The sequence below is a fragment of the Girardinichthys multiradiatus genome, chromosome Y (assembly GCF_021462225.1).
Source record: "Girardinichthys multiradiatus isolate DD_20200921_A chromosome Y, DD_fGirMul_XY1, whole genome shotgun sequence".
In the NCBI taxonomy this organism is placed as follows: domain Eukaryota; kingdom Metazoa; phylum Chordata; class Actinopteri; order Cyprinodontiformes; family Goodeidae; genus Girardinichthys; species Girardinichthys multiradiatus.
This window is the reverse complement of record NC_061818.1, coordinates 25,673,450-25,701,264: the sequence shown is the minus strand read 5'-3', so window position 1 is coordinate 25,701,264 and position 27,815 is coordinate 25,673,450. Positions and strand designations below refer to the sequence as shown.

At 40.3% G+C, this 27,815-nt stretch overlaps 1 protein-coding gene across 1 annotated transcript in view; it reads left to right on the top strand.

Annotated features, from left to right (window-relative positions):
* The window catches only part of LOC124864599 (BAH and coiled-coil domain-containing protein 1-like), a 92,453-nt gene that overhangs the window by 31,732 nt on the left and 32,906 nt on the right, over positions 1–27,815 (top strand). The window contains exons 4-9 of the mRNA XM_047359444.1: positions 9,833–10,015; positions 22,042–22,164; positions 22,264–24,540; positions 25,650–25,761; positions 25,863–26,062; positions 26,203–26,364. Coding sequence (XP_047215400.1) covers positions 9,833–10,015; positions 22,042–22,164; positions 22,264–24,540; positions 25,650–25,761; positions 25,863–26,062; positions 26,203–26,364 — 3,057 coding nt within the window. The remainder of the gene's footprint in view (positions 1–9,832; positions 10,016–22,041; positions 22,165–22,263; positions 24,541–25,649; positions 25,762–25,862; positions 26,063–26,202; positions 26,365–27,815) is intronic.

Below are 27,815 nucleotides of genomic sequence, written 5' to 3'. Positions count from 1 at the left end.
ACATCTCAATATTTGCAAAGCTGCAAGCGGCAGATTTCAAAAGACCAGCTGCTGTAAGTTCAGCAAAAACTAGGTTTGCAAAGTATTTACTCATGGGGGCTGAATACATATGCACGCAACACTTTGTGGTTGCAACATGACAACATGTGAAAAGGGTACTTCATATAGAGAGGTGAGAAAAACTGTATCTCTTTGATTCAGTTTATTTCCCAACAACCGGCTCTTAAACTCCAAAGTGGTTGATTAGCTGTTTGTGTTCTTGCCTGTGTTCATGTGTGTGAAAGAGGTGGGAGTGGGAACAGTCAGGATGCAGTCTGAGAGGTGAAGGACTCCCCTGTTGTATGTGAGGTCCCGGAGGATTCATCTCCCCTTCCTTCTCCTTCTCCTCCTCCCCTTCTTACATTCACTCCTTCCTCTGTGAGCTCCACAATGCTGGGAAGAAATGTGTCATTAATGGAGGGAGAGACCAAAATAATGTTTATGGGCTCAAGCAGCACTGAAATCATTTTCCATATCAGTGCAACTGCATGGGCCCTGTGGGGGAGTAAATCTGATTTTCTCCTCCCTGTGCCAATGGGAAACATCATGGGAAAGAAAACAGATCGGATTGTTAGAGCGATGGCCTGACGCAGCTGTGGGCAGCTCTTTCTGTGTTTGGGCATTTTACTGTGTTTGTGTTTGCTCATATGTTCAACCGTGCACACCGTAAAAGAGAAGGATTGAAAAACGAGAGATGAGATGTGAGTGAGAGAAAGCTAAATCAAATGGGGATGATAACATCCACATGTGGATAAGCCTTTGCAATTGATCCCCTTTATTGCCTTGAAAATAAAGAGTTGGGAGGCACCACATGGCCCTAAAATAATCTCATGTAACAAAGGGTCAGTTAACGAGCATACCCGTTAAACCTCTGAAAGCTTTCAGCAAAATCACACCTCTTTTTGTGCTCAGACGACAAGAAACGCTTAACCAAACAACAAAAAACCTAATGGTTTAGTAGAATGCTGATGGCAACAACATCCTGGCGCCTGTAATGCCCCTCCTATTACATCTTGAACATTTGAGGCATCTGAACAAGGCGCAGTGTCCCGACTGTGTGTTGTGACATAATTTTTTTTATTGTGTGTGCCATTAAATCTGTGTTGTGGGAATAGGGACCAGGAATGGTTCAAATTGCCGCTGTTTCAGATCTATGCTCCCACCTTTGGTGTCCTGGTCTGGAGTTCACTGCGCTTCTCAAATTTACGCCAGTGACTTAGCAAACATCTGCATTTTCTCAGTCCACCTAAGTGAGCCCGAACCTTAATCTAAGCCTAAATTCAACTATTAATGTGCGATCTAGTGCTACATTACATATATTTTTAGGCTGCAAATGGGCTCTATGTCATCTTTATTTGCTGTGCCATAAAATTTCTCTTCAGCTGGAACTCTTCCAGACATTGCTATCACTTCCACGATGGCCACTCCCTGCCCGCTCCTCATCAAGATCGGTGGTGGTGAAGCTTTCCAGCAGCAATAAAGCCCTGGGAAAAAAATTGCTTCATGAATTATAGTTGTTGTAACACTGAGGTAGTGACAGTTTATTACCAATATATTAAAACCCCTTTTTAATAATTTTGTAACGTTACAGAATTCATTGTATTCTATTGGGAATTTTTTGTAAAAGATCAAACATAAGGTCCATAATTGTAAACTTATTTAGTGTTTTTTCCTTTTCTTTTTTTCACAAATGAAACAATATATATAACTGTGAACATCTGACAGATCACTGTTCAATACATCCTCTGCAAAGGGAAAGAAACTAATCACTAATCACCCTGAATAGACCATAACCCACGATGACAGGTAGTGGTGGCATCATGCTGTGGGGATGCCTTTCTTCCCCATCGTGAGGCAAAAGTGGTGGAAGATTTTTATGGGATACTGTTCAATCCATCATCCTCAAATTGAAATAGTTCGAGAACATCAATCAGAGAACCATTATACCTCTGGATGAGCTGGAGAGACTAATGGCTCAGGTGGGAGAATCGGACGACAGGACAACTATTATTTGCCAATCAGACCTTTCTCTGAAGGAAGAACGTAATTGTTGTTGAAAAACCGGAAGAAATCATGTTTGCAGTTTACTACAATCATGGTTATGCATCAAACTTGAAAAAGGTGCTATGTTCATATGAGACCAATATTGAACAATTTGGCCTAGCTGGACTCTGTACACACCACAGTCAAAGCCAAAGTCCAGATCAAAATTTAATTGAGACTCTGTCATAAACTGCTGGTAGACAAAATGCTTCAAAAGGCTTTAGATTGTCCTCGCAGCACAATAGTGTTCTATGAAGTATTAATTCAGAAATTGTGAATACAAATGCAGGTCATATGCTTCAGATATTTACTTGTAAAACTCTTTAAATCCTATTTATCATTTTCTTTCCACTGCACAATTTTGGGCTTCGTTGTGTTGGTGTATCTCTATCACATAAAATCCTAAAGAAATTCGTTAAAGTTTGTAGTTGTACCATGACAAATTGTGAAAAAGATCAAGGGGTATCCATACTTTTGTAAATAACTTTAAGCAGCCATACACATAGGATGACTCCTTTGTTGTCTCAAGATGACTGCTATGTTTTTGTACTTCTGTGCAATTAAAGAGTGTAAGAAATAATTTGACAGTGCGAAATGTGGAGAAATGCTCCTCTATAATAACTCTAAATGTGTCTCAGAAGCATTTCTTTGTGTTGCAATGTGTGTTTCCGTTAGGGCCTTAGCTCACTTACTGTCTTTTTCAGAGTTCCTGCCAAATTAGAGCAAGCCAGTTAATTTATTTAGGATAAGAACCTCTAATCCCAGTCATGTCTACTTGCATGTTGAATAAATACTTGGTCGAATTTTTCAATTAATTGTTTGACCCCTCAGAGCAATTTGTATTTGCAATCTACATCTGCAGTAGGATTTCCAGCCTGCCTTCATTGTCTTTACCCTGTCATCATTCTGATAGTGAACGACTGGCTGACCACCAGCCCCACTTTCCAAACACAGGCTGTCAACTTCAACAAGACTGCTGCCATATGGCCTCACAATCGCGCACACAGATGCTCGCATATGCTCAGCAGCTCCCACATGCTCTCTCACATTGAAACTTTCTCACAGTTGCTCTCACACTTATCTGCTCTAAACTTCCAACTCTTCCCCCCAGCCCCCCACTGGATGTTGCCCTGTATCAAAAGAGTCCTTCTCACTTTCTTCCTCCATACATAAATCCATCCATCCACCCATCCTTCCAACTGCTTCTTGCTTTCCACTTCTTCCACCCCCGCATTGACCACATCCACTAAGCTCATTCCACAGGCACGCAGTGTGGAGTGTCGGAGGCGTGCTCTGCTGGCACTTTCCCCCTCCCCTGCATTGGGCAAGGCTCCAGTACTGGACTGCCTGATTGCTCTCTCTTTCTCACTCTCGCTTCAGTATACTTCTTGATCAGCCCTGCCTCCCGCAAGATAGATGTTACCATCAACCCCCGCTTAAACGAAAAGAAAAAAAAATAACAACTTTTGCAACAATTGTTTTTTGAGGAATTTGGCTACCAGTTTCACAAATGTTTTCAATATGGCTTTGACTGTTTGAAGAACCCCCCACCCCTCCAACCCTTCACTTTAGTAGCCATTTCAAATTCCTACTGTGTTTTATTGTGAGGAAGTAGGCGATGGGTTAGTCAGCGGCCCTTTGGGATAGCATATGCAGTCTGTCTGTAGCTGCTCGTGTGTACAGTCCCTCTGTCCGGTCCAGTTTTTCTATGTTAAAAAACCCAGTCATGTATTTAGGAGTAAACGCTGGGGTGGAAAGTCTGTCTTCTTGTTTCATGGAAATCTAAATTCCTGGACAGGACTTGGAATTTGGTTGGTAGGAAAGTCTGATGGGAAAAAAACTGAAGTGGAGGTGAAACTTTTGTACCAACAGCCATCCTGCTCAGTATGTTTACACTTGGTAAGTCAGTATTCATTTCAATTGCTTTCAGAGTTGGGTTGCATTATAGTTGTCCCACGTTTATATGCCACAATTAACTGACTCACCAATGATTATTTTGTTGATGTAATTATTTTGTACATAGGCCATAGTTTCTAGAAAAGTTACAAATGATCAAAAAGATCTTATTGTACAAAGTATCAGTCAGGAGAAGGGGGCAAAAAGTTCCACAGTATTATTTATAAACCATGACACATTGAAGACTGTAATCAGAATTTAAAAAAAATATAGGATAGCAGTGAGTCCCAGGAATAAGCAACAGGATTGTGTCCTACATGTAACAGCAATCTACTGTGTTCTCCATATGTCTCTATCTAAAGAGTTAGGATGAAAGAGAGAAGCTTTATTTCTCCTGCCAAAAAATATCCAAGCCTGGCTAAAATTTCTCAAAACCTAGTAGAGGACTTTGTTATGGCCCAATGCAACTAAACTTAAAGGCGTGGGCCATAATTCCAAAAGGTATGCTTGGCACAGCATTGTGTTTTGGTTTTATATCAAGGTAGCCAAACTTCTGAAATTCCAAGTACCAGTCCGTTTTGACTATAGAAAACTGAAGATGTAGAAGGTTTTCATTTTTTATCACCACAGAGGTTAATACATCAAAATCAACAGACATATAACTTATGGTATATATGGGACAAAAATCAAAGATTTAAAATGGCTTTGGCAGAGTCCAGAACTAAATTTGCCAGAAAATCCGCATGGTCAACTGAGAGAGGCTGTGAACAAGAGATGTCCTCAAATTCTGAGAGATTTGGAGAATGCTTGCAAGGTAAAGTGGGCAAATATTGTCAAGTCAAAATGTGAAATGCTAATCAATTTCTACCACAAAGACTGAATGCTGAATATGTATGAAAGGTGCTTTAACAAAGTAATGGTTTATGGGTGTGCTCACAGTTTTTATTTATTCTTTTGTTCTAAGATCTGAAATAATTTATAGAGCTGTTTTTTTGTTTTGTTTTACGTCCCCACACACTGTCATTTTAGCAGGCGTTAGTATCCTTGTGAGAGCGACTGTATTATCATACAGGTAATTATTACAAACTCAATTTTCACACCATGACTTCCTACTTCCCAAACTCAACCAACTTGTGTGTCTCGACTGTTTCAAAGTTGCGTGGTCTCGTGAGGCACATTTCTATTCCCTTGCAATTGGGCTTCCTCTGGCCCATTTTCTGCAGCGCTCCCTGATCACTGAGCTGTGGAGAGCAGGTTGATGCAGTCACACCTGCAATTTTCTCTTTGTCTCCCTTCTCTCTCATCACCGTCACTCTCACCTCTCATTGTCTGTCGAGTGTCCTTGTCTAGACGACACGTCCATCCGTCCCTGTAGGCAGCTGACTGAAAACAAGATGGAGCACCAAAGACTTCCTGTGCCCATTTATCTAGAGCAGAGAAGGAAATGTTATGCACTGGGAAATAATAATGGGCAGAGTGCGAATGAGTGTGCATTTCCTAAGGAGAAAATGTTGGTGTGATTCCAAGCATTCAAAAGGACAACATGCTAGGAGTGGTTGCTTATTGTCCACCATTATTTTCATCTCCCAGATCACTTCTTGGTCCATGTAAGTCTGTTCACATCCTATTATTGTATACTTTTTTGTTAGGAGACCAAACAACAGCTCACATTTGAGTTATACCAATCAGCAGCATTGCTAACGGACCAGATTATTTCCATTAGGACTACAAAGAGCTGGTGTGTCTCTCCTAGCAGCCAAACAATTGAAACCAGATAACATTTCTTGCTAAGGTGTGTCTGAGAGTGTGTGGTTACAAGTGCAGCTTTCCATAGGCTCCAAGGTGGGCTGAGATAGCTGTTGTTGCTGAGCAGCATGTTGACCGAGTGTGTCTGCCCACCAATTGTTGTAAAGCCTACTAGCCTTGAGCGCCGTTTCTCGTTCGTTCCCATGACAACTGGGCCTTCATTCTTTTGCTCCCCCTCCCAGCATGCTGCTCACTCCCTTCCATCCTCAGGGGCCTCCGCATGGGCCCACGTTACCTCACGTGCACGCTTGTGTAGTTTTGTTCCTCCATCATCCTACAATGAAAGCTAGTTAGCACCTCCAGTTCAAGAGGTGTTGTGGTATCTGCTGATCGTTTCTGCAGGTGTTAATGAGATGTTTCATGTATAAAGGAAGAAAGTTATGATTCCCCAATTCTGGTGTCCCACTTACTATAATTCCATGATAGGATTCATCTCTATTTCTGTCGCCGTTAGAGATTGGTGCTGAAACTATACAACTAAAACGCTGGTAGACCAGAAAAATACATTTAAAACGTATTTAGAGATCAAATAAGTTATATTGTGAGTAGTAGTGATAGATTTTCCATAAACTGAATGAATTCAGTGCTTGCAATAATTTTGCTTTGGCCACTTATCCAAAATTTAAGTCTCCTAGAGCAATCATATGCTTGCTTTGTCACCAGAACTTCCATTTCATCAGAATTTATTGGCAAAAAATGAAATGCAAGGACATTTTTTTTAACCCTTTAAAAGAAAATAAATTAGAAAACAATGGATAGGATCATTTACTTTTTAGTTAGTCAGCCAGTAAGCCGGTAAGGTCAGTACATTATGAAGCCATTTTATCTTCTGCTGCAGATATTGGAGACGTTATCTTATCTGAAATAGACCACAGAAGGTCTGGTCTAATTGTTTTGGGAAGGGCTTTACATATTTTATATCCAGTCCCCCTATAAAATTTGAAATCAACCCTTAATCTAGCTTAAACTTTGAAAATCTCTTTCCCTGACACCTAGACATCCTTATTTATTGTTAACTCTTTTTTCATTTACTTGTCTCTCTGGCAGAAACTCTCCACTTTCATATTGTGAAGAGAGGCTTCTTTGGCTTCTTTGTTACTCTCAGCATCTCTCTCTCTCTCTCTCTGAGGAAAGGCTGTTAATAATGCAGGAGGATTAGCTGATTTATGTGAGCTGGAGGCGATGAGGAAAGCTAGAGTTCCTGGGGGCAACAGGCAGAGGGGACAAGTGTGTGCAGTGTAAAAGGCGGTGGCACACAGGAGCCCAAGTTGCTTGGATGGTGGAAGCTGGATGTGTGCCTGGTGAGCACGCTGGCCATAATCTGCCCCCCCTGGCTGCCCCCGACCCTCTTTGCCCTGTAGTTCGAAGAGCTGTGCCAGAAGTGCTCCACAGGGACAGGGTGATAAGAGGTGTCAGCAGAGAGGGACGCAGGGAGAAAAAGAATGACTTTTGGGGTATTTTACAATGCCACAATGCTCCTCCAATTGGAGAATCCTCTATCAGTTGTGTATGCTACACTCTTTAAATAGTTGCAGGAATGGTGCATCTTCTATTGTTTTGTGTGTTGATCTTTCTAGCAGCTAAATTTAGCTATTGTTGTTTTAGTTAAATTATCTGCATAACAGCAGCGTCATATATGCATTGCCCTACAATATTTTTATACATTTTGTCACGGTGCAACCAAAAACTTCAATGTGTTATATTTTATTTTGTCTTCTGGGCTTCAACCCGGTTAGATTGGATGGTGGCCAGTTGTGAACACATATTTTGAAGCCTTGGCATAGATTCTCTGTTTGATTTAGGTAAGGACTTTGGTTGGGGTATTCTAACAAATGAATATGCTTTGATCTGTATGTTCAGTGATGTTGTCCTGCTGGAAGGTTAACATCTACCTCAGTTTATTTCACAGCTTCTTTTTTCTTGCAAAGTTGCCCTGGATTTAAACAAAGGATTTTCAATTTTGGTCTTACCAGAGCATCTCCTTCTACAAGCTGTGTTCTCTACGTGTCTTGTTACCTCAAACAGGACTTCTTATAGTTTTTTTTAACACTAGCTTTCTTCTGTGAATTCCTGCAGCTCCTCCAGAGTTTCCATTGGCCTCTTGGCTCTTCTTCCTAGCCTTTTAGTTTAGGTGGGCAGTTTTTGTCTTGGTAGGTTCGAAGTTGTACCATTATATTTCTATTTTTAGATAACGGACAGAACGGTTTTCCATTAGATATTCAGCTTTGAATTTTGCTTTATACCCTAACTCTGTATAAAACAAAATTCAAAGCTGAATATCTAACTGCTGCCCCCGCAACCCGGTCCCGGATAAAGCGGAAGACGACGAGTACGAGTACCCTAACTCTGCTTCAAACTTTTCTACTACTTTTACCCTGCCCTGTTTGCTCTGTTTCTTAGTCTTCCTGATGCTATTTGTTCAATAATTTTCTTACAAACCTGAGGTGGTCACAGTATTAAGAATAAATCACACACAAGTGGGCTCTGTTTTGTAAGAGGCTTCTGAATCGGTTGTTTTGGTGTTTTATTTAGTGATATCATAGTAAAGGAGGCTGAATACAAAAGTTGTAAAATTTTAAAAACCGTCAATCTGTTTCTTTCCCCATCAAAATTCTACACTTCTTTGTGTTGATCTTTCACAGAAAATCCCCTAAAAACCACATTGAATTTGTGTGGTATTTGGTTGTAACGTGACAAAAAGAAGTTTGAAAGAAGTTAAAGGGGTATGAATACTTTGCATAATGCTTCCTTCTGTGTCTCCTAACTGAATTGGTAACATCAAGGCCCAATTTTATGGACATTTTTTTTGGACGTCCTGGGGCATTTCCACGTCTTCTGCTATGGTGCAATTCACGACATGCTCATGAAATTGTGCATCAGGAGATGTGTGTGGTTTTCTCTTTTGGCCCTTTTGTTTTGACCTTTTAGCCATGAGCTTGTTCCTGTAGGTGCATGAAGCAGACTGGTGGGTTAAAGCCTTCTAGGAGCCTTAAAGAGGTGCTCTTTCCCTGCTGACCAGATTAAGACTTTCAGACGTTTGTTCTTACAAGGGAAGGGACTGACTCAGTCCCCTCACAGGTTTATATTGGCAACCTTATACATATGTATGAGACCTCGTGGTTGTGTCACTTGGGGGAAAATGAATGTGCAAAGAGCTGGGCACCTGGGCCCCCACTCAAGTGCACTGGTGGGCGTGTAATGGGAATGCAATTTAAGCAGTGATTAATCAGTGTGTTTTCACCAGCTTGCCCAGCAATGCATAATAGACAATCAGCCCCCAGTCACATGGGCGTTGCTACAAATGGTCAATTACTCATCATAGTCTTGTTAAACACAAGGTTCAGCCAGCCAGGGACAAAATACTTGGCTGGTGTCATTACTATTGGGAAGAACAAAGCGAAGCAACACTATAAGTCAAAAAGAAACTTATAGAGGAAAAGGAAGGAGAGACAATAGGAATTTGAAGAGGCCCGGACATAGTGTATTTCTGCTCATTAAAATAGGAAAGAGAGGAGCGGAAATGGCTGTTTTGACAAAGAAGAGGAAGGGAAAACCAAAAATGGAACCAAAAAAGAGAAAAAGAGGGAAAAATAAGACTATTCTAGTCATGCTGAGAAATGCAAGAGTGAAAGACAGAAAAGAGAGAGCAGAGGTGAAATGGAGCAAAGCAATAAAAGTGAGAGATGGAGAGAGCAAGATAATGGAGAGGGAGAGAAATTGAGAAAGGGACACTGGGGAGCAGGAGAAAAATGTGTGAGAGCGAGAGGGAGAGAGCCTGAGAAAGTGTGTACTCAGCTGTGAGATGAGACCTCTGTCTGCCCATGGGGAGAGGTGCTGACAGCAAAGGGGAGGAGAGTCTCACACTCTTTCTCTCACACACACAATCTCTCATTCACTCATCCTCTCCAAGGCTTGATGATTCAACGTGAATGGCGAGTTTACATCTAGATATGCCTCTTCTTAAAAAGTTTAGTCAAAATCATGGCAACAACTCCTTTAATTCTAATCCTTGCTTTCTTTCTTCCCCTTTGTCCACTCGGTGATGCAGGCAGTGGATTGATGGGCAACTCATCGGCCTCTTTCATGGGGACCTTCCTGGCCGGTAGTTTGGGTTCCCCGCCGTCTCACCCGCCTCACCCCTCCCGACCGCCTTCCTCCCCCTCTTCGCCCTCCTTCCGAGGTGGACCTCACTCCAGCGCCTCGCAGATCTGGTTTCCCCATTCCCATGAAGGTACCTCACATAACACAAGCATATGCACACTCATAACCCATCACTTCATCACATCGTCAGTAAAAAGTGATACTTACATTTTGGCAGTACTGGAGACAGCTTTGGCTGGTACATTGTTATTGCTTATTTTGAGGGATTTTGTTTCTGCTAAAAGTACATCTTGTAATAATCAAGCAATAGTTTTGCACCAAAAATAGAAAAAGAGACAGAGGGCTGTGCTTCAGTTGGCTGAATAAGGAAACAGAGTCAATAATTCAGCCAAGGACTCTTCCAGTATTTAGTTCATGTCAGCAGGAATGTTACCCCAGACTGTGCGAAGCAGCACATGTAAACGTGGGCCAATAAAAAGTTTCAGTGATTGCAAAGCTTTCAGCCAGTGCCTCTATTGCAGCTTAATAGAAGGGGGTTCCCACCCAACACTCAGCTTTACAACATCCTAACTACACAAACACATGCTCAGACACCCCATATAAACACACACTCTAGGTTTAGCCCCCCAAACTTAGTTTGATCAGGAAGTCAAGAGATAAAATGGAGATATCTTTTTACTTTTGAATATACAGGGGTTGGACAATGAAACTGAAACACCTGGTTTTAGACCACAATAATTTATTAGTATGATGTAGGGCCTCCTTTTGCGGCCAATACAGCATCAATTCGTCTTGGGAATGACATATACAAGTCCTGCACAGTGGTCAGAGGGATTTTAAGCCATTCTTCTTGGAGGATAGTGGCCAGGTCACTTCGTGATACTGGTGGAGGAAAACGTTTCCTCACTCGCTCCTCCAAAACACCCCAAAGTGGCTCAATAATATTTAGATCTGGTGACTGTGCAGGCCATGGGAGATGTTCAACTTCACTTTCATGTTCATCAAACCAATCTTTCACCAGTCTTGCTGTGTGTATTGGTGTATTATCATCCTGATACACAGCACCGCCTTCAGGATACAATGTTTGAACCTTTGGATGCACATGATCTTCAAGAATGGTTCGGTAGTCCTTGGCAGAGACTCGCCCATCTAGCACAAGTATTGGGCCAAGGGAATGCCATGATATGGCAGCCAAAACCATCACTGATCCACCCCCATGCTTCACTCTGGGCATGCAACAGTCTGGGTGGTACGTTTCTTTGGGGCTTCTCTACACCGTAACTCTCCCGGATGTGGGGAAAACAGTAAAGGTGGACTCATCAGAGAACAATACATGTTTCATATTGTCCACAGCCCAAGATTTGCGCTCCTTGCACCATTGAAACCGACGTTTGGCATTGGCATGAGTGACCAAAGGTTTGGCTATAGCAGCCCGGCTGTGTATATTGACCCTGTGGAGCTCCCGACGGACAGTTCTGGTGGAAACAGGAGAGTTGAGGTGCACATTTAATTCTGCCGTGATTTGGGCAGCCGTGGTTTTATGTTTTTTGGATACAATCCGGGTTAGCACCTGAACATCCCTTTCAGACAGCTTCCTCTTGCGTCCACAGTTAATCCTGTTGGATGTGGTTCGTCCTTCTTGGTGGTATGCTGACATTACCCTGGATACCGTGGCTCTTGATACATCACAAAGACTTGCTGTCTTGGTCACAGATGCGCCAGCAAGACGTGCTCCAACAATTTGTCCTCTTTTGAACTCTGGTATGTCACCCATAATGTTGTGTGCATTTCAATATTTTGAGCAAAACTGTGCTCTTACCCTGCTAATTGAACCTTCACACTCTGCTCTTACTGGTGCAATGTGCAATCAATGAAGACTGGTTACCAGGCTGGTCCAATTTAGCCTTGAAACCTCCCACACTAAAATGACAGGTGTTTCAGTTTCATTGTCCAACCCCTGTAAATACCCAGGATGACAGAGGAAATAAAAACAAAGACATATCCAAGTAAAAATCTGAAAAGTGTGAAGTGCCTTTGTATTCAGGACTATTATGTCAATAATAGGGAAAGTGTCTGTGAACACCAATTTTAAAATCATGCCACAGATTCCTAATTTGATTTAGGTCTGGACTTTGATTGTGCCATTTTAACATATTAATTTTGATGTGAATTTGATATAAACCATTCCAGTGTAGTTCGGGTTGCATAGTTTAGGTTGTTCTCCTGCTAAAAGGTAAACAGGTTGTTCTCCAGGACTGCCCTGGATTTATCTCCACCCATCTTCCTATCAACTCTGATCAGCTTCCCTGCTTAAGAAAAGCATCCCCACAGCATAATGCTGCCACCAGTTTTTCACCAATCATATATAAAAAGTTCAATTTTTTTAAGGTTTCAGAATAAAAGGAGATGAAAACAAATGGATTCTAAACCTTTCAGATGCCTTTATTTGTAATTTCCCTCTAACTTTACAAATATGTTTTTCTTTGTGTTGGTCTATAACATAAAATCCAATAAAATGCATAGACGTTTGAGGTTAAGTGGCAATATATGGACAAAGTTTAAGAATTGTGAACACGTCTTCAAGGAACTATATCATTAGATAAAGAAAAAAGTAGACATAATTAGAAAATGATAAACTCCTAGTGAACACAAAAAAAAAGCTATATTTAAAAGATAGATCTAAGATGAAGATTAGAGATATAGTAAAAAAAATCATTATCTAGGCTACTTATCTTCACTTACATTGGTATGTTTTATCTATCTCATAAGTAGGGTGGTATATAAGTGCTCAGATTGCAAGTACAGATAAGTCAAAACAGTTTTTGTTCTGCTTAGGATCCCAGAAATGAGTACACCAAGCAAAACCGATTTCATTTTTCCTCCTTTAACTCCTAGTAACTGCCACATTTTCCCTTTTTTTCATTTCCCTGTTTAACCGCTGTTCAAACAGTGAATGGTTATATGCAAATTTATAATCAGGTTGAAGGTAGGAGTAAAATTCAAGTTAATAATTTTTTTAAAGAGAATATCTGTATGCCTGGCTATGTACTTCTGGTGATGAGATGGACGTTCTTTTTGCCTTACAGCTTAAACAAGCAAAAAACGTCTGAGTAATCCCCCTGACAAACAAGAGCTGTATCAGCAGATGTTTCATGCAAAAAGTCTTCAAAGATATAAAAGTGTTTTAGGAGTAAATCAACAAAAGCAGGGGCGCTGGGTGGCTTAGTTGGTTGAGCAGGTGCACCATGTGCAGAGGCTACGCTGTTGCCACACGGTTGTCCTGGATTCAGTTCCTGACCTCTGTCCATTTGCTGCATGTTTTCCTCTTCTCTCTCCATCCTCATTCCTGTCAAATTGCTGTTTAAGAAAGCCACTAAAAATATTCAAAAAAGAGGTAGATCAACATCCTACAAGAACTCTTTAAACTGGTGCACAGCCATCAATAAAATTCTTAAATTATTACTACAAAAGGCTATGGTACATTTAAAGCTTCAGACTGAGGCATCTTACACCCACCAACACTGTTCATGTTCCTAAGCTTTTATGAGTTTGTTGAACTGTCTATGCTTCTTCCATCCAAGGCATCATTGGTTGAGTCAGTTCACAGTTGCTACAATTCACAGAGAATATCTCAACTGAGATATCAACTTCAACATCAGTTCACTAAGAATCATTTTCCCTACAGGCTCATTTTTTAAGCATCACTGTTTGTCTTACCTTACGCTTTTAAGGTTTCATCGTCAAGCACTTTCTTTTGTGGAAAAGAAAAATAATATTAGGAATGATGATGGCAATGCCAAGGCTAATAAAAGTAATGGAGGTGATTATGACTGGGATTATTACTCAGTTGGCAATGGAGGCCATTATCTCTATTGCAGTTTAATTGCATATAACGCACTAAGAGCATGATTGAATCCAGACTGTTCATCAACCACATTCAGCTGTTCTCTCCTCAACATAATTGCACATTGTCTTTTTCCTGTTTTGCATAAAAACCAAGTCATCAAAATGAGCGGCACAATTACCCAGACTCTCGTCTCCTCTCTCTGGGTGTCAGCAGCCCCCCGCCGGCAGCAGAGCAAGCTCTGACTTCTGCATGTATTGCCACATTAGGGTTTCACTTGTATGCTCGTAGATATGCCAGGGATATTTTTTTTTCTTGTCTCCAAGTGTCCTTTTAAACAAGTTGCTTACATGCTAATTCAAATGTTGCAGGTAAAATTTAAAGTTGGCGGCTAGTCCAGGAAAAATGTGTTTTAGGCATAGACATCTAAAACCAGGTAGTTACAATGTAATTTTGTTCCCGTCTGCAGCTAGCCTCATTAACAAGGCCCTGGACCCCATGGACACTTTCCCCTTGCAAATAAATGAAATAAAAATTTTTTATTGATCCCATAATGAAGAAATTGTCCTCTGCATTTGACCCGCATGGAGCAGTGGGCTGCAACTGTGCAGAACCCGGAGAGCATTTAGGGGCTAAGAGTCTTGCTCAGGGACCCAGAGTGGCAGGCTGTGGGATTCAAACCAGGGTACTTGTGACCTCTCCAGGACAAAAATGCCCTGCTCTCTAACCACTAGCCACGGTGCTCTATTTTTCTATTAACATTCCTACACAACTTGTTTTTGTTTTTAACTACATATTTCCAAATTTATTTATGTCAGGTGTATGTTTGTCTCAAACATGTGAAACATTACTTGGCAATAAAGTTTTTTTCTGATTCTGAATTTGATTAAACTCTATGATTTGGATCATACATTTTAGGTATCCTTCCACAAACTGACCCTGTCATCCTGATAAAATGTGTAAGTTGTAGGCTGCCTTGCTCAAACACACCTTTTAAGCTTTGCTCACACATTTTTAACAGGACAGAGGTCAAGGCTTTGTGATGACCACTCCAAAAGATTGACATTGCTGTCTTTAAGCTATTATGTAACTGATTTGGCAGGTCATTGTCCATTTGGAGGACCCATTTGTGTCCAATCTTTAACATCCTGGCTGATGTGTTGAGGTTTTGCTTCCCTCCTGCAGCAAGATACCCCCATACTTCACAGTTATTTTGGTGTTCGAAAACTTACAAGGTTCCCACCTTTTCATCCAAATAAGAAATTTTTTCCAATAATTAAAGTATTTGTCCCTGATTGTATTTGCAAACTGTTATCTAGTTTTTTATGTTATTTTTGTAGTAAATGTGCCTTCATCCTTCCTCTTTCCTGAGTGACCTTTCATATCTGTGCAGGACTCATTTGTTTGTGCATACTGACACTCTCTTACCATCTTCAGCCAGCGCAATGTCTTTTGATTTTGTTCTAGTGTTGAAATGCATAGTTTGTACCAGAACATGCTCATCTTTGGGACACAGAACACATCTTCATAAACAACCTAAGGCTGAACATTCCCATGCTACTTGGGTATAAGATGCATTGTTGAAGGGGTGAACATGGCACCTTCAGGCATCCTGAAATTAAACCAAAGGATAAAAAAGACTTTTGCAGATCCAGAATGCTATTCCTTTTGCCCATGATCTCACACATGGATGTCCTATGTTTTAGGTGTTGCCTCCATTCATTTTGGCTTTCCCAAATACTTTATTGAGTTATGAACTGAGTGTATATAAACTTCTGAATTTGAAGGTCATAAAAATACATCACTGAAAAGTCTCTTTAATTTGACATTTGGCAAATACAAAAATTTGTGATAATCCTATCTGACCTAATATAGGAAATGATTAGTCCTTATTTAATGTCAGAACCTGAGGGAAATGGGTTATCTGTATTTCTTATACACTGTATGTAAACATCTGGATTTAACTGTAACTGTAATTGGGCAGAATGTTCTTTCTTACATTCTTGCTTTCCTACATTCCCCTGAGAACTGTTTTAATCTAAAGTTCAATAGATGATGATGCTACGGTGGCTCAGATGGTAGGGGTTCATCCTGTAACTGGTGGGTTGCTGGTTTGAAGCCCTGCTCTGTCTTTCTTCTTTTCTAATGGGCATCTGATGTATTTGAAATTGAAATAAAAAAGCTTCATCATTAAGCAATATGGAATCTGTCAATGCATCATCTGCCAAAACATTACTCCAAGTTTTATTTTGTTAATAGATAAAGAAAAAAATGTAAAATCGAACTAGATATACAAAACCCACAGTAATCAAAACACACACTAAGATAAACATGTGCCCACTCCCATGTCAAAGCTGACATTATCTCTGAAATACACATGGGGCTCTTTAGCATTAATTCTTTGATTTAATAAAATTTGGCACCAGGATTGAATTCCTATTTTTGAAGGACTGCTTTGGGTGTGAAAACAATGTTTTATTTCACTAGGTTAACATTTTGCATGTACCGTATTAATTTAAACATCTCCCTCTGTTTGCTTTGGATCAGCAATGAAAGCAAATTTAGTTTAAATGCTTTTCAAAAATGTGCATGTAGTACTGCACAGAGGATGCCATACATACTGTTGTTTACCTGCACCTGCTTCTCTTTAACTGTCTTGAACCTAATAAAGGACATCATCTTGATGCCAGTGCTCTATATACTGTAAGGACAGTGCAGATTATAGCAATCAAAAATATAGAGCCCTGTCCAAACTAACATGGGTATTTTGTAAAATGAAGATATTCTGCTGATCCTTTACTGGTGGCAAATATGAACATTTTTGAAATTGTTTTTCAGAATGGGGAACTACATTTTGTTATGGTGTGTCAGCAAGAATACTAATAGTTTTAATAATCTCTGGATATCTAGAGATTTTAAAATGTAAGCTAATGTAATTATAAGCTCATTACAATTAACAGATGAGCTGAGTTAGGACATCCTATCCTCTTAATAGTGAATGTAAACACCATTAGCTTGAAAGAACTTCATTGTGAAACTTCTTTTAGACATTTGCCCCACTCTTCGCTTTCAGCTGTTAGATGTTTGTGGAGTTTCTTTCAGATACAAATCATCACACAGAATCTCAAAAGGATCAATATCTGGATGTTGACTCTGCCCGGGACTTTCCATTTCGTAATTCTGAGCAAGTCTTTGGTGGATTTACTGGTGCAGTTTGGCTCATTATCACTTTGCAGGGTCCAGTTTTGCTGCTTTACTTTTTTTTATAGCTTGAGTCACATTTTCCTCAAACATCCTCCTATACATGATAGAATCCATGTTGGATAATATGATAGGGAGCTGGCCATGTCTTGCTACAGCAAAGGATCTGCAAATCATGACAGTTCTACCTCCATCCTTCAAAATTGGAATGTGACTCATTTTCTGGAATGCTGACTTTGGTTTAAACCAGATATGATATTGAAAAGTTTGAATTTAAGATTCAAAAGAACATTATTCCAGTAGTCCTTGTTGTTGACTTTCCTATGTCAAACCTTAGTCTGGCCTTCATGTTTTTTGGGAGAATGAAGATATCCTCCTTTCACAACCGCATTAAAGGTTGAAAGTTAGTTATGTTACTTGATTTTTTTTGTTTCTTTTGTTAGAAAAACATGTTAGAAAAACAGTCTTAATGTTTTCACAAAACTTTAAAAGATATGTTTTGTGTGGGTAGTGGGCATATGATTTATGATCTCTTAGATTGTCACTCTGATTACAAATAGTTAAAACCACTGAATGTAAGACACGAATTTGTTATTCATTTACTGACTCGAAATGCGTTTGTGTTCATCTGTTTGTAATAATGCTCGGGGAGGCAGTGCAATGTATATACCCTATAGAGACTATTATAATAAGTACTTTTTTTTTTTTTTGTCAAAGAGGCCTATGTGTGAAAAGTCACTCTTGCGTGTCACTTTTTTCCACTCAGCCTTCAAAATAGTTGAGTGGAAAAAATAAAAAGCGTTTTTCCAAAACCTGCTGCAGGCCCAAAGCCAGCTGGCTGTAGTTCAAATGACTTACCTTGTGCCAAAAAGAATCCCTCTCATAACTCAGTCTACACATATACACATACACAAATGCATCGATTGCCTGCACACTGCCTGTTTAATCCACTCCTTTTTGACATGCCTTTCCAAGCCTATCTTCAGTTGTCAATCTTTTCCTTCTGTGAGCACTACCTGTTGGTTTTTCTCTTGAAGGATTTAGGCCGGACCATCCACCTTCCGACCACCCCAACACACACCCACCACCCATCTCTCTTTACTCCACGTCTGCTTCTTTCATTCTTTCTGTCTCTTTTGCCAGCCTGCATGCCTTCCTTTCAATTAGTCAAACCTGAAGAGATACATCATGTGCCCCTCCTCCACCAGGTATCTCTCGCCTCCTCTCCTCCTTTTCTGTGTCTTGATGGTTCTGTCATTTTTTTCTCATTTAGCGGCCCTGACAGGCAAATCAGGCTGCTCATCCTTTTCTTTAGGTCTTCATTTGTCCTACTCTGTCCGTCAATTTCACTGGCTATGAATTTTTGCAGCAATTTGCTTTTTGGTGGGCAATATCATGATATAAGATAGTGATGGTTTGAAATATGTTGAAGATCTTTGAGGACTGAGAGATTGTCAAAAAGTAATAATTTTACAAAGAAAGTGGAATCCAAGTACATGTAAAACTCGTACAGTCTGGCAGTTTTGTACTTTTTGCATTTTCCCTTTATTGGTTGCAGCAGCTTTCTCTGTCTTTTATGTGAGTTGCTTAGCCAGGGCTAATCTCCCTTCCACACGCATTGTCCTGAGCACAGTGGAATTGTAGCCTCAAAGCAAAGTGCTAAAATAATGAAGCAGGAGAACAATTCTTTCTGTAAGTAAACCCACAATCAATTAACTTTCAGGTGCTAGAAAACTTAAAGCCAACCAATCAACAAGCCACATCATAACAGAGGAAGCAAGCTAACATTAGCCTGGTACCACTGCAAACACCTACCCATAATAAGATGCTTGACAGAAGCAAGATCAACCTTTATTGTAAACATTTTGTTTGTGTTTTATATATATATATATATATATATATATATATATTAATGTACTTTTTTTTCCAATTTCCCTTTGAAAAAAAATCCATTAAGTAAATTGTAGGCTTTAGTTGTCTCATCTCTCTTTTTTTGTCTGTTGTTTTAAGTCAAGTGGGAGCCCAAATGAGGTTGAGGGGTCAAAGATTGCTCCGTTTTCTTTAAAGGGCAGTTGAAAGTACTTGAAAAAATAAAAAAGATAATGAGAAATGAAGAATCACCCCAAAAATACAATTTGGACAAATGTTATGCCCTTTGCATCAACACAACTAATGTTATGCAAAATAAAATAAAAACAAACACACAGACATGTCCATTGATCCAGAATTGCAAAGTATTACATTTCGATTGTACTTGATAAAGCTGTTTTTACATATGAAAACTGCGCTTGCAACTTTGCCGTAAAACATTGTATACTGACACCTCTACACTTCCTCTAATATCTTTTTCACTTATTTTTATTTTTAGATAAACTTCACAAGTAATTGACTTGGCTGAGATGAACTAACTCTTTCTTTTGTTTTCCATCTTGTCTTTTAACTTTCTGCTGTAATCCACCATGGTTTAAGAATTACCTTTTAGATATTCAGAAAAAGGAATTCAGCTCTGTTTGATCTGTCTCTTGCCACTGCTCCTCCCACAGAATAAAAGACATGCACTGTTAACTCCCCTCTGTCATTTACTTGCTGATGCAGACATGTTTCTGTGCGTGCATGTGTGCGTGGAGACAGCACGGCTGCCGTGCAGTCAGCAGACTGCACTAAGACCCTTTTCAAGTCACCTGCAGCAGCAGCGGCAGCTCCTCTTGTCCTGAGGAGATTAATGGCTGAATGGGCTTTGCCGTGCCCAGCAGTCTCCCCCTTGCCGTACCATTGGAGAGTACGTTGAAACTGAGCAGGCTGGCATTATCGGGCACAGCCAGACCACACTGTGAAAAGGGATTACGTTGTCAATTCTCACACTCACAAACAACATGCTGCTGGAGGTAAAAGGCGCTCTCCCAGCTTGGATAAAGACTGGCAAACAGCTCTTTGCTTTTCTTCTGAAAATCAGAGAAAATGTCTTGCTTAAACAAAGGATTTCTCTCCCCCCACACTAGTTGATGAATTGGCATAAATGTGGATGTTTATTAATCATGACAGCAAAAAAAGACAAGGGGGGATGGGAAATGAGCATATGAGGTAGAAAAAACAATGAAAGTGAGGAAAAATGAAAGAAAATAAAAGTATGCAATTATCGCCCTGTTATCCTTTACGGAAAGCCGCACCTCCTGTGTTATTGCTGTGCTGTTTGCCCTCTCTGTGCATTTCATTAATTAAGATTGGAAGAAGCAGGGGCTGCAATGAGGCAAGGTCATTAAGCCCACCACAACACTCCTCCCTCTCCTGAGCCAGTTCTCAGCTCCAGCTGAGATTCAACACCCAGGCCTGAATTTAAAAAGAAAATAAGGTTCCGCCCAGAAAGCGACAAGGCCACGTGGACTGCATTACTGCTTTCCTGAATGAGATCACTTGGTTGTCAAGAAAAAAAAAAGTTTGTACTTGATTTAGCTTACAAAGATTGTATTCTGTTCCCTTCTGTTATTGCTCATTCACTATGTCAGTTGGAAAGTGAGACTGGAATGATTGATTTGCCTTATGTGGGCCTCTTCTGTTCTCTAGATTACCTCTGAATCTTTAATAGAAAACAAAAACTGGTCAGATGTTTATATACACTGTTTTTTCATTGTGGTCATATTAGCAAATTCAGTCAGTTTATAAATCAATAATTGGATGCTAAGCAGAGTTAAAAGTATATCTGCAAACTCAAATGTATGCACACACTAATATTTGGCTAAATGTCCTACAACAAGTTGGACTGCAACCAGCTGCTTTTTGCAGCCCCTAAGAAGATTCTGGTATACTCTGGCTAGATATTTGACCATGCTTTTTATCAAAATTGATAAAGTTTGTTAAAATTGGTTGGTTTCCTAACATGGATTCAGTTTTAATGTGCACACTCCATGCATTTCCATAGGGTAGAAAGTGGGGCCATTCTGGAAACTTAATGTTACTCTGTTTTATCAATACCAAAACCAGTTCTGATGTAAGTTTAGCACCATTGTCCTGTTAGAACACCCATTTATATCCAAGTTTTAACCATCTACGTTTGGAGTGCTAGTGGCAGTGGTTTATTGCCCTAGTGCAAATGTTAAAGAAAGTTAAAGCATAGTTAAAGCAAGCTAACATTAAGCTTATGAGATTATCGAAAATCCATATACTTCCAAACCTGTTCTTGTTTGAAAACTCGATTCAAGTTGCTTGCAACATGAAGAAGAATGGATTAAATGCAGCATTAAAGGCCTCCAAATGCTTTGACATTCATGCCAATGATGTATGTTTGTTTCACTAACTGGCACTGTACAGTGATTTTCAAAAAAGTGGCTATGCTCTGTCAATTGTAGGGTTTTTTATTATTCAAATCAAACCTCAAATGTAAAAATCAAATACATACTCCACATAATTGTTGTAGCTGTCCATAGATTTTATATCTAAATCTATTTTTGTATCCTTATTTATACAGTCATGTAAATAGGGTAATTTAATTTGCATTAATGTGTTTGGAGGCCATAGTTACCCAGTCGCAGTGGTGTTGTCATAGTGATGCCTGTCTTAATATTGCGATGGGGCTTTCATCTCAGTCCATTCTCTCTCTCTCTCTTCTCCACCCTCAAAGTTCTTTGTGCTCTCCAGTGTCCTATTTCAAAATTATTATGTTTTTCTGTGGTATTGTTGTAAACGTCCCCCAGATGGACTTGATTTAAAGAGTCCAGGTGTACTGGCTTATAGGCCCAAAATCCAAACACCCTTTTACCTCTAAACTAGGTTACTATGAGTTATAGAGAAGCTATTCTCTGTTCACACAAGCCTAAAATCCATCCTCATCACTAGACTCAGATGGGTATAGTTGCTGCTGTTGGTTCTCACAGTGCAATAAAGACTAAGCCATATGCCTTTAAAGAAAAATGTCATATTACACCAATCCCAGAGCTTTTCTTTCATTATCTAAATGCTAAACTCAGGCAAGAAAAGCAAACATTAGAAGCATAGCCAGTACTTATTTGCGTATGAACACCAGCAGCTGCACCAGGCCTCAAGGATTACTGCATTTAACTCCATCACAGTAGCTGTTGTCTTGTGTGATCAACCATCTCTTTTCCTGTCTCTCTTAGGTCCAGGATATCCTCGATTTTCAGGGAGTCTGGCCCACACTTTTCTTCCAATGAGTCACTTAGATCACCATGCCAATAGTGGTGTTCTGTATGGACAGCACCGTTTCTATGACACACAAAAAGGTAAGACATAAAACAGAATGTGAATACAAAGATGGTTAAGAACACATTTATTCTTCAAATGTAATTTTCTTTGCTGATATGGCTTTTATACTCCTCTAGAAAACTTTTATCTGCGGGGTCTCCCATCCCAGCCGTCGCTCATCTCAGCCAATCACAGCCTCCCATCAATGTCTAGGACAGGTCCAGGACACTCTCAGGGGTCCTGCAACAGGGACAGAGATCAAGGTATAGGGACAAGTATACATAAAGGTCTTAAGGATGGAACTGTGGAGAGAGGAGTGGTACCTGTCAAGGACAAAGAAAGATCCAGTGGCAAACAAGATGCTAAAGAACAGCGTCAACAACAGCAGCACCAGAACCACCAGACATCCCAGACCACACACCACCACCATTCTCACACCCATCAACATCAGCCTCACTATCCACATCACCCCCTGCCTCTAGAGGAGGTCAATAGTCGACCCCTGGAGAGACACAAAGCTTCACTCACAATAGAGTACACTAAAGATCACCATCAGAATATGAGCAAGCCCCTTAGTGCATGCTTACATAATGGCAAAATGCCAAATGGAGATCCAGGAACTGCAACAGGGTCGAAAGTCTCCTTGCCAAGCTGTGGTGGAGAAGGTACAGCCCTTCGATCTATGGGGGATGGGGGTAGCAGCCAGGGCAGACATATAGGGTCCAATAACAATGGTCGCTGCACCAAAGAAGGGGTAAGTGGTGAGATGAGGATAAGTGAACAGCCTTCTGATTGTCTGGAAAGGGGTCAGGCACCACTTCACCACTCTCTGCCCTACGTACCCCCACCCTTACACATGGGCTCTGCTGCCGGAGGCGCACATAGTCATCCCCATCCTCATGCTCACCCCCATTCACATCCTCACCCAGGGGGCTTTCATTGCCTTCAGCTCCACCCTAGCCATCCACACCACCCGCATCATTCCCACCATACACACCACCATCCAGATTTTTTCTGTCCGCCCCCACCCGCTCCTTTGGCCAACCCTGCCTCACAAGAAAGGGGAACAATCAATGTAGGACGGGAGCCTAAAGTTACAGGGCCAACATTTATACCATCTGTGGTAGATCTAGGGGACAAATTGAATGGACCTTTCCAGCTTGGTAACCCTGATTGCCATGGTGTGGGAAATGGAGGAGGTAGCAGTTCCAAGGACAAAGCAATAGAAAAGAGTGGCAGTGGGCACCATAGTAACTGGCAGAGAAAACAACAACAGCAACATCCATACAGAAAGACAGAGAAGTCTCTAGACTGGATGCAGTCCCACCATCAACATGTTCAGCCCTCACAGCTTCCTCTGCAACCTCAACAACAACAACAAAAACCGCCCCATTCTCAACAACAGCACCAAGTTGTACGATCAAGGAGCGCAGAGTGCATCAACAGTTCAGTGGATATGGATGTGTTCAGACCTTCACTTTCCCAGGGACCAAAGGCAGGGCATTCTGTCCCTCATTCTGTTAACTCTTCTCCTTACAGAGACTGTTCCCATCTGGGACCTCCACCTAATTCTTCCCCACTTGGAAACAAAAACATGGCGCAACATGCAAGTGCTGGAGCAGCGAGTGCTTCTGGAGGTAGCTGCTCCTTACAGAGAGAAGGCCAAAAGGTAGCTAGGATTCGTCACCAGCAGCATAGCAGACCTGGCCCAGACACTCCTTCTCCAGCTGAGCTTAACCAGAATAACAATCAGGAGCTTAAAAGAAAAATAGACATGTCTCCTTATGGTTATAACAACAGCAGTGGGCAACACCATCACCAGCAACCTCCAGTACCTCCCTGGGGTATGAGGCCTTCCCATCACATCTCACAACCTGAGGAGGAGCAGAGGAGGTCCTACATGGAGTTAGGAGGCTCTACTGGGCAACACCCACAACGACAGCAACAGCAACAACAGCAAGGAATAGGCCTCTCCACTTCCCAGCCCCCAACTGCACCCACTCTTGGTCAGCAACAGCTGCAGCAGCAACCAGACCCCCAAGGTCTAACTCAGGTTGAAAGCAGTGCTATGAAGAGCCTGCTGAAGTACAGCAACCAGCAACAGCCATTGCTTCTTTCTCAGAAGAGTCCATTTGGGGGGCTGGGAAGTCTCAAATCGGGCCCATCGGGGGGCAGCTGTGCCCTGCAGGGCAACAAGCAGACTCTCCCTTCCAGGAAGGGCCCGACTGATGGCGAGCGCTCCGATTATAGTGGACGGAGCCGAGAAATGGGGGAGGCAGCTCATGGGGAAAACGAGGTGCGGCAGCCACCGGTGGGAATTGCAGTGGCAGTAGCCCGACAAAGGGAGCCACCATGCCGTTCAGGAGATGGTAACCCCAACAGCCGGCAGGGAAGAGTACATAACTCTGTGAAAGGTGAGCACAGGATAGTACAATGCACAAAATTAGTTGAAACAAACTGTCCGAACAAATATTTGCATTACTTAATATTTTTTGCACCAATTAAACTTAATGTATTGCAAGAGCATTTAGTCTTAAATGATATAGTCATCAGAATTTTAAATACCTAAAAAATATAATTTGTTGTGATCTGTAGAACTAAACTTTATTTAGTTCTGTTATTTAGCGATGATTGGTCCACTTAGTCAGCATCCTTTTTAAACACAAATTGAACCGAAATTTAGATGGACATTACAAAGAACTGTTGAATTACATTGTGAATATTCACTGAAATACTATCATTTTATACTATCATTTTATCCAATGTCAAAATTTTGGTTTTACAAAAAAACAGAAAGGCTTTTTATTTGCATCCCCAACAGAAATTAATTGTATTGTTTTTTTCTTTTTTTAACATTGGAAGTTCTTAAAAAACTTTCACAAAGCATATTTTAAATTTTCATAACAGGCAAACTTTAGGTGTGAAGATTGTTTGAGCTGGCCATAAGGAGCAATGCTAATGTAACATCTAATTTTTTATTAATATTTTCTAAAGCTGTTAAGAGAAAGAATAACTGGAAAGTCAGTAAATGGTGTCATTAAAGTGGAGATACCACTATATACCTCCTGAGTTTAATCTGGCTGATAATATGCAGATATCAACACTGTCATGCAAAAATCTCAAATTTTAGAACTTTTCCTTCCTGTTGAAAATCAACTGTATTGATCACTATTCTCATTTGTCTGTGGCTTTATTGATAAATATACTTTGAAAAGTATCAAACAGCATCTGATTTTGACCACAGTATGACTTTACATTTACACGAAATAAGTTTTTTTATGTCCTCAAATGTTACATTGCATTATTTCTAAAATCAAACACAAAACATTGTTCAAAATGACTTGCATCAGTATATTATATCATTAGATTCAAAGCTGATTATTTAACTTTAACCATGTCAAAATTGTATAACTTTGAAGAAACATTTCACTTGCAATAACATCAATTGATATGTTTAATGCATAGATTTATAACAAGAAGACATTTAGAAGTATCTCTTTTTTATTTTGTGTTTGTCCCACAGGACTGCCCCGCTCCATGTATCCCTCGGATCACAATGAGCAGGAAAGGAAAAGGATAAGTGAAGAACAAATGGGTCTCACTTGCCTGGATAGAGAGAGAGATGCATACATCAGGTATGTAAATGTAAATCTCAAAACCACACTCAAATTTGCTTTGTAATAAATGTATGTATTCCATTGCTCAGTTGTAAATCTCTTCTATTTTATAATGATAGGGATAATAAAGGACGTGTGGAATTTGCAAGGATCCACCCATCCTCCAGCTGCCATGGAGACCTGACCTCTCATCTCATGGTCCCTGGCGGGACTCCCCTCCAGTCTAGCCAGTTAGGAGACCCTGCTGCACATTCTGCTCACCATCATTGGATGCCAAGAACAGGAAGTCCATCCCTCTGGATGACAGGACACTCCTATGGTAAAAAACTGTTTCTAACAGTTTGTTTCTAATTAAGAATTTAAAATTTTTTTCTCCTTCAAGTTTACTTTGATATAGATAATTACATACAAGTATTATATAAAGGGTTTGTAATATCAGTTATAATAATTTCTGTACAGCAGGTATAGGTCATACACCCTTGCATCAGAACCTGCCTCCAGGTTTTTCTTCAGCCATGCCAGGCCCACTGCAGCCAGTCCTTCCTCTGCCACAGGACCCTTCGGGCCAGTTAGTGGTCCTGCCCTCTGAGCCTCCTGCCCATCCGGCACCTCATCACCTGGGTATGAGATAACTTTACTGTGTTTAATGTAAATAAGTGTTTTATTAAGATGTTATAAATATATCAACCCTGCTGGTAACACAATTCAACCTCACATTTTAAAGATAACTTCAATGTATTTCAATGTTTGTTTGATCATGGAAAATTAAAGGAATTAGAAGTAATTAAAATTATTTGGTTAAGGTTGCAGACGAATATTCCATTTATGTGTTTGCTCACAGATCCACCCCCTACAATTCAGTATCTCCTAAGCTATTAGCATACTCCTACAAAGCTATTATACATGCATCTGTGTATCATAACCCTGTCTATGCCCACTTATTCATAAGGGGTAGCATTCGTGCCTATCTTCAGCTGTCATTGGGCAAGAAGCAGGGTAAACACTGAACAGGTTGCCAGTACCATTTCTATTCAATGCCTTGCAAAATGTCCCTTGAATATTATTTTATTATGTTGTCCAATTAAAACTAAGACCTTCAGTGTATTTTACTGGGATTTTATGTGATAAGCAAACACAAGGTTGTACATGCACGGGCTTTTTAAGAGTAGCAAGCAGAAAGTCGAGAGAAGTTATTTGCACTTGTTCCTATAGCCTTGTAGGGAAGCAAAAATGTGGATGAAACTGTTTAGCTCAGATGACACCAAGTTAAGCTGTAAAGTATACCTTCAAAATGCGTGTGATGAAAAACTAATACTGCACATCACCCAAAACACACCATCCCCATCATGAAACATGGTGCTGGCAGTATCATGCTGTGGGGCTGCTTTTCTTCCGTACGGACAGGGAAACTGTTCAGTGTTGAAGAAATGATGGATAGAGTTATATACTCAGCAATTCTATAAGGAAACCTATTAGAGGTAACAAAAAAATTTAGACTGAGGTTTGAGATTTACCTTCCAACAGAACAACAATCCTGAAAATACAGTCAGTGCTACAACTAAACTGTTAAGAACAAGGAATATTCGTATGTTAGAATGGTCCCATCAAGGCTCTAAGAGCTAATTTGCAAATAGGAATGGTACAAAATTTAAGGAACTAATGTTGGTAAACAAACCCCAAAAGACATTCAATAAAGTATTTACTCAGGGGGGGCTGTATTCAAATCATTGCCCCCCTTTCAGTTTTTTATTTGTTTAATTGAAAGTCTGTACTCTTTTTTTTGTCCACTTCACAATGATACACTTGTAAGTGCTGGTCTATTGCATACAATCCTAAGAAGGTACGTTAAAACTTGTTTCATGGCAAAATGTCAAGTAGTTTGAATACTTTTGCACTGTATTTGCACTACATTTAATTTTAACTGCATAGAACAAACAGAACAGAATGAATGCTTGTCATAAGTACTGTATGTACACATTTAGTTAACAGGCAGTACATTTTAATCTGCCCGTGCGTAGCCTTAGAAACTTCATTTCAGTCTTCACTCAACTGGACTAGCTACTGAGAAAGAA